The sequence below is a fragment of the Patagioenas fasciata genome, chromosome 3 (assembly GCF_037038585.1).
Source record: "Patagioenas fasciata isolate bPatFas1 chromosome 3, bPatFas1.hap1, whole genome shotgun sequence".
In the NCBI taxonomy this organism is placed as follows: domain Eukaryota; kingdom Metazoa; phylum Chordata; class Aves; order Columbiformes; family Columbidae; genus Patagioenas; species Patagioenas fasciata.
Window position 1 is genome coordinate 48,154,200 of NC_092522.1, and position 7,182 is coordinate 48,161,381.

At 44.9% G+C, this 7,182-nt stretch overlaps 1 protein-coding gene across 1 annotated transcript; it reads right to left on the reverse strand.

Moving 5' to 3' along the window:
* Positions 1-3,408: 3,408 nt before the first annotated feature.
* Positions 3,409-6,392, reverse strand: MAP10 (microtubule associated protein 10). The gene has a single exon (XM_065834807.2). The coding sequence runs from the start codon at positions 6,358-6,360 to the stop codon at positions 3,964-3,966; it is 2,397 nt and encodes a 798-aa protein (XP_065690879.2). The 5' UTR covers positions 6,361-6,392; the 3' UTR covers positions 3,409-3,963.
* Between the last annotated feature and the right edge of the window lie 790 nt (positions 6,393-7,182).

Below are 7,182 nucleotides of genomic sequence, written 5' to 3' on the forward strand. Positions count from 1 at the left end.
GGCTATCTAAATGTATTTTAATAAATAATATGTTTAAATAACTGTTTAAAAGACAGACATAGCAAACTTGTTTTAGGGCCATACATTCTGAAAAGAATTAACGTGTATATCTATGAGTTTATTTCTCGGTCTGGGACTTGGGGTGAAAAATTAAGTTAAATTTTATTTGAGTTGATTTAACCACCTTAATCAATGAAACTATGGTTTTTGAATACCCTTCTACCTTACTTCTAGAATACCATACAGATTTAAAGCAAAGATCAATTGCTAAAGTAACAAGTCCAAAGTAAGAAGCTAGATGGCTTTGTTTAGTGAGGATCTATAATAAACTTAGGTAATTCTCACATTTTAATTTCACTGTAGTAAAGTTTAAAGTGCAACTAACAACAATATAAAACTTGAATTTGAAGTAACTATGGTTTACTGCTTAATAGTGTGGAGCAATGAAGTTTTTAGAGTTAATGAGTCAATGAGACCAAAATGAAGACAACAGCAAATTCAGTCAAAATACGATTATATGTGAAATCTCCAAGGGCTACGGAAAATTAGGAAATGGAGATCTTAGTAAATATTTTGGTTTTGTGGCACTTTGCATTGTCACTAGCCATTGGCTCTGACAAGCACGTTCTAAATCCATAACAGAGACTGTGTGTTTATGGGGATTGCTCAGCCTTCGGTAATAACTGAAAACTCTTAGAAGCAGACGGCTGGATGGCTGTAAGAAACCAATTTGGTTTTACATCAGTCTCTCAGTGGATAAAGGCCCGCACTGTAATGAGTACTAATTAATAATCTTTCCAGGAACTCTGATGAAGAGCCGTGGATTGAATGCATGTGGAAAAATTAAGCATTCTTGCTCAAAAAGCTGAGTTTTCAAATGGAGGGTTTGCTGTGCAGCAGGACATGATTTGATTATTCCCCCTTTTTTTTCTTTTTTTTTTTTTGTCTCCGAAACAGTTGTTAGGGAACAGCTTTAGCTGAGGTGTTTCTGGGAAAGTAGTTTTCCAATGAACTAGCTTTCTTGGTACTGAATCAGAAAAGTACTGCAGAGCTACCAGAGAGAGCACTGATGCTTCTCTCTGCTCCTGCTACTTCCCTCAGACACTTCAGACACCCCTCCTCTACCATCATGGTTCCATTTCATGGGATGCATATGGGGTATCTGAAAAACAAGCCCATATTCTGAAGTATCTGTGCTACTTTAGGAAGGCCGTGCAAGAACTGCAGGGGATATGCTACTATGATATGCCTCTCCCAGCATATTGCTGTATCCCCTGCACAAACATAATCCATGCAATTTAGCTCTTACAATCTAAAAATTATGTCTCTATGAAAAAATGGTGTAATATTTCCATTAAGGTGGGAAACCTCTTACTAAATCTCTGATGTCAACAACTTGATCACAGGAGTACAGGATGCAAGTTACAATGACAAAATTGTCTAGCTAATATAATGTAGTTGAGTGTAGGTTATTACAGGATTCGTACAAAAGAGAATTTGTTGCTGGCATTTTTTTTTTCATACTTTATACCAATAGTAAAGATCTCTGTTTTGCTCTGTTGAGATATAGAATCTTCTTGTTATTAGCAGGTACTTGCCAATATATTGGTTTATGAGTTTTCAGTGATAAATATGTGACACAAAGTTCTTTCCCATTTATGTTGACTGAGAGTTGTTGTTTGAATATTAAGCAAAACTTCATTTACTCTCACAACAACATAGATAATATCTGCAAAGATTATTATTCCAGAGGGTAGAAACTATCTGTTAACTCTCTATGCAATAATAACCACTTGAGTCTGTATTTGAAAAGATGAAACCAAACTAAAATGTATAAGCATGATCCTTGTGTAATGTCTCCTTTTGTCTTCCTAGTATGCATTTCCTGTCATTTTCATAATTTTCCTGCTAAAATTTTAAACTCTATTACAGAATAAAACATTACAAATGCTATCCTAAATAAAATTAGCTCTAAAGCGATTAGTTTCATTAGTTTTAAACAAAAATAAATACTGTTCCTATAATATTTGCTTCTGGAAATTCAAAGGTGGAGATAGGTGACAGAAAAAGGGCCGAGAATTTGCTATTGAGTTTCAACCCATTTGGGGCTGAAAATACAACTTTATTTTTAAAATAAACTTTTATTAAGTAATGATCCTCAAATTGTGGGCTCTTAGTGTTAGCAACTCATTTAAACAGCCACACAGTTAAAGTGGTTGGGCAGCATTGTATTTTAATTACAGTTTTGCCCATGAGAACTGCAATGTTATTCCATCAATAAAATCAGAATTACTGCCATATATCAATGACAGTCTGGATCCATGTGTATCAAAGAGGCCTATGGCATTACAAGAAAAAAAAAGTTTTTTTTTTTTGTCTAGCATTGGAGGTGATTAAACAGAGGCACCCCAAATAACACTTAAGAATTGTTCTGGCCAGAGGTTCCTTCAATATATGGGTATTTCAGCTGCTTACCTTTATATTAAAAACAGTATTAGTAGCGTTCTCAGAAGTCAACAGCAGATACTTCAATAATCCTCACAGATGTTAGTACTTTAAATAGGGGAGGTACTGTCATTCTTACAAAATAAACACATAGCAGGATGGAAGTAAAAAATCCCTCCAAGATGTTAAAGTGTAAACACAGAGTTGCAATAAGTACATGGAGAACTGCAGTGAGAAATCGAAAAGCTGAGGAAAGTCAGATTGTAAATTACAGGGAAAAGGGGAGTTTGTGAGTCTGTCATTTAACAGTCTTGATGATAAATGTCCCGAATGATGAGAGAGTTCGGAATGTAAAGCTGGCAAAGGAGACAAACTCCTCAAAGAGAGTGGAAAGTGGGGACAAGAGAGACCTAAAACCTAAGGCAGGAATTTTGAGCTGTCTTCAGGTTCAAGTCAAAGAACGTCTCTGAAATTTTTAGAGGGGGATATGGACTCTAAAAATACTCAGTAGTTAAACACGAGAGAAGACGTTAAGTTCAGTGATCAAACTGGAAGTCCTAAAAACCAAACCAGAAATCCAAAGTGAACATCAGATGGTAGTTTAACCATCATAGCAGAAAAGGGAATGTGGCAGGTAGCAGTTTACCCAGAGGAACCAAAAAGGGGACATGGCAAATTCTTCATTATCTCAAATCTGTAAATCATGATGCTCATTTGGTCCAAGTTAGTGGACTGTGGGTGATGACCTCCCCCTTGCCCCAGTATCAGAGAATGCAATCAGGGAGTTCCGAAGTGTTGAAAATTTACTGCGCTCTTCCCTCCTCTTTGCACACCCTCAGTCTTCAAGGTCAAATAACTTCCATCAACCTCTCAAAGCCCTCCCAGATTATATAGATTTACTGTGACCAATAATTCCTAAAATTGTGAAAATCTGACTTACATGAGAAAATTCAAGCTAAGAAATTCTAAAAGGGCTCATCTAGTTCTGGTCAGCTGTGTTTAGTCATAGAACAGTGAAACAAACACATCATGATGCACATTAGCTCATAAAAGTCTGTGCTTACCTGGCTGTGACAGTATGTTTTAACTATTTGTAATGAAAATGAAGTGTGGAACCGTGTTCATGAGGGATAAAAACTTATCATTCAGTTAGGAACGTATTTTGTACCTGACTGCTTCTGTAGTATTACTTCTACCCTTGACAGGTTTTATGCGTACTGACTGCATTTGCTGCTTCTGTCTTCACTTTTAGATTTGACAGCAAGTGATGTTTCTTGTGCTGTTTGGCTTAGTTTTATGTTAAGATACTGACACTGAAGTCATTCTGTAGGTACCACTTAAGAGCTATTTGTTTGATATTCAAATATTGCTTTATTTAAAAAAACTCTTAAGTAAATTCACCAATGTATTAATTGTGCATGATATAGTCTTAAGTTAACTTGTATATATTGCACCCAAATGTAACAGCCTTACAAAATTTAAATATTGTATCTTAATCCAGACAGTGAAAACTTGTAATTACACTGTGTATCCTGGAAGTTTGTTTATTACAAGTTCACTGATGTCTTTGCATTGATTAGGAACATGTAGTTTTCCCAGAAAATCCTCCTCTTTGTCTGACATGCTGTTTTCCAAGACACTAAGCTCAAGGTCAGACACGTTAGATGGCCAGCAAGAGCTAACCTGAGTTACTGGCTGGCTTCTTCCTGCAGAGGTCTGCCCCTTTCCTTTATTCAGGTCAGTATCGGAGCTAACTTGTGTGCTTCTCAGTGTAGATGCTTGTTTAATCTGCTGATCATCCCTGTTCTGTTTCTTACTGATCTGGTCTTCATCCAATAACCTTGCCTGAATGGAGGCATCTTTAACTGAATCAACAGATTCACTACTAGTTTTCTTGGTGGTTTTTAAGTCATATTTTCTCTTCAAAGACTGGACTGGGGATGAAACTGAAGGAACTGGCAGAAGATCTGAAGTACTTTCAGCTCTTTGACTTGTCTTTGAAATTCTGGACCTGCTGGATTCTGGCTCTGTATCTGACCAACCTTGCTTTGGGCTTTCATGCCATAGAGGTTCAGGACTGCTGTCAAGAACTTCCAAGTCTCTGTCTGTGCACTCAGCACTGCTGAAGTTCTCTGAATAAATTGTGTTCTCAGGACTAGCAAAGTCATCTGAGTAAATGAATTCAGAGTTGTTTTCAACACTCCTGCTGGGGCTTGGTTTATGATCACTTACAACAGACGTGTCATCATGCTCCATGGTTTTACGGTGAATTAAGTGTACTGCTTCCTCATTACTTCCCTTTGCATTACCATCTGATGGGAAAGCTGTTGGGAGTTGGGCTTTTGCATACTCTTCCTTGTGAGCAGATTTTAATACAGTTTCCTCCAGTAAGGGGGCTGTAGTTACTTTGCATGGATGTTCCTTGCTTGAAATTTCATCATTGTTCACCAGACTTTCAACAGCCTGTTTCTGCAGGTCAGGGAACACATCTCCTGTCACAGAAACATACTCTGTAGGAACACTGTTTTGTAATGAAGTCTGAACAGCTTTATCAGATTGATTATTCTGTTTTGAACTGTCTCCCTTGCTACAATGCCTGTAAGAAACTGTATTCTGTTCTCCAGCATTTCGGAGCAGCTTTCTTTTGGATAATGGGCTTCTCTTCTTCAGCATCTCCATTTGCTTTTTTCTGTACTGCTCTCTCTTTTCATGAATTATCAGCTTATCAGGGTTGGTCTGCTGCAGCCGAAGCCTCAGAGTATTTGTCAGCCCATACAACAGTTTCCTTCTGGGAGGTCTGTTTTCCTTAGTTTTGCAGTTCCTTTCAGAGCTGGGCTCTCCTTTGGGTACAGCTTTCTTAGATCCTTTCCCAGTCCAAGACGACCCTGGCGAGATGGTCTCTTGCTGATCTTGCTGGAATCGAGGGCCGGCAGCTCCACCTCTCCCACCTGGCCCCACAGGTGCTTCTGCAGGTTTGAAAGCAGAGGAGCAGCTGGGGGGCTGTGAGGCCATGCCACCATCCGCTGGGGCCTGGTAGAGCCAGGCCAGATGGGGGTGCACAGCAGCAGGTGTAGCGCTGTGGGTGAGCACGGACAGCTCTGCCAGCAGGGCGCTGAGGAGCGGCAGCTGCCCCAGGGTGCTGTGGAGCCGCTGAGGGCTGGCAGGGTGCAGCAGTGAGGGCCCAGCACTGGGACGTGGGGGGCTCTGGCCTTGCTCTTGCTCCTGGGGTCTCCAGGCCTCGACGTGCTGCCACTGCCCTGCAGCCGCCGCTGCTGCTGGTGGCAGGAGAGGGTCAGCGGGCTCACGGCTGTAATACAGCACAGGAGGGCAAAAGATGTTGCCCTCCAGCTCCTCACCCTCCTCCTCCTCATCCCACGGCTCAGGGGAGGCAGCAGCTGGCGTTGCAGCGTGGGGGCTGGCGGGGCTCGGCGGGGGCGGCTCCTCAGCGACCTCCAGGCTGCTGAGCCGGTAGCCTAGGACCAAATCCCCGACGAGGCGGCCCGCGGAGTCGCACAGCGGGAAGCAGCCTCGGCGGCCGCAGGAACCAGTCGCCCCGGGCCGCTGCAGCAGCTCGGCGGCAGCGGGGGCCAGGGAGACGCTGCAGCTGCCGAGGAGGCGGGGTGTCCCCGGGGCGAGCCCGGCGGGCAGCGCCAGGAGCAGGGCGCGGAGCGGCCGCCGGCGGAGCGCGGCGCAAAGCGAGCCCCGGCGCCAGCGGAAGAGGCAGCGCTTGCCGCGGCCGAAGGGGAAGGCCTGCCCCGGGCGCAGGGGCGGCGCGGCGGGCCGCAGGAGGAGAGTAGGGAAGTCCAGGAGGCGCAGCGCCACGGCCGGGCGCAGCGCGGGGCCCGGCGCCGCCACCCGCACCGCCTCCACTAGCAGCTCCAGCGCGAACAGCCCCTCCGCGTCAGCCGCCGCCATGTCCGCCCCGGGTCGCCCAGGAGATGCGTGTGTGAGGAGGCCGCCGGTCTCTCGCGAGAGGAGCACCGTCCAGCCGCCCCAAGGAGTCTCCCCCCGGTGCCGTTGCCCCCAGCAACGCGCCTTTGCAAAGCACACTGGGAGTTGTAGTCCGTGCCGGGTGGGCGATGGTGCCACGGGAACCGCTGCCCGCCAGCCCTGCAGCGCAGGAGCCGCACGGGCACAGGGGTTTGAGGGAGTACGAGGCCCCCGGCCCCACGTCTGGGGAGATGAGCAGGGCCCCGTGGCCTCGAGTCCCACGGGGGACTTGCCGCCTAGACGAGTGATTGTGCCACCGTACTCAGCACTGGTGAGGCTCCACCTTGAATCCTGTGTTCAGTTTTGGGCCCCTCATCATAAGAAGGCCATTGAAATACTAGAGAGAGTGCAGAGGAGGGTGATGTAGCTGGTGAAGGCCTGGAACACAAATCTGATGAGGAATAGCTGAGGGAACTGGGGCTATTCAGCCTGGAGAAAAGGAGGCTGAGGGGAGACCTTATCACTGTCTGCAACTACCTGAAAGGAGGTTGTCACATCAAGGGTGTTGGAATCTTCTCCCAAGTAGCTAGCGATAGGACAAGAGCAAATGACCTCAAGTTGCACCGCAGCAGGTTTAGATTGGATATTAGGAAAAAATTCCTCACGAAAAGGGTTGTCAGGCATTGGAACAGGCTGCCCAGGGAAGTGGTGGAGTCCCCGTGCCTGGAGGTGTTTAAAAGGCATTTAGACAAGGTTCTTGGGGACATGATTTAGTGGTAGAGTTAGGTTATGGATGGACTCAATGAT

What these genes read in the sequence shown, in the direction of transcription:
- MAP10 (XM_065834807.2), bottom strand. Translation starts at nt 6,360, where the DNA reads ATGGCGGCGGCTGACGCGGAGGGGCTGTTCGCGCTGGAGCTGCTAGTG.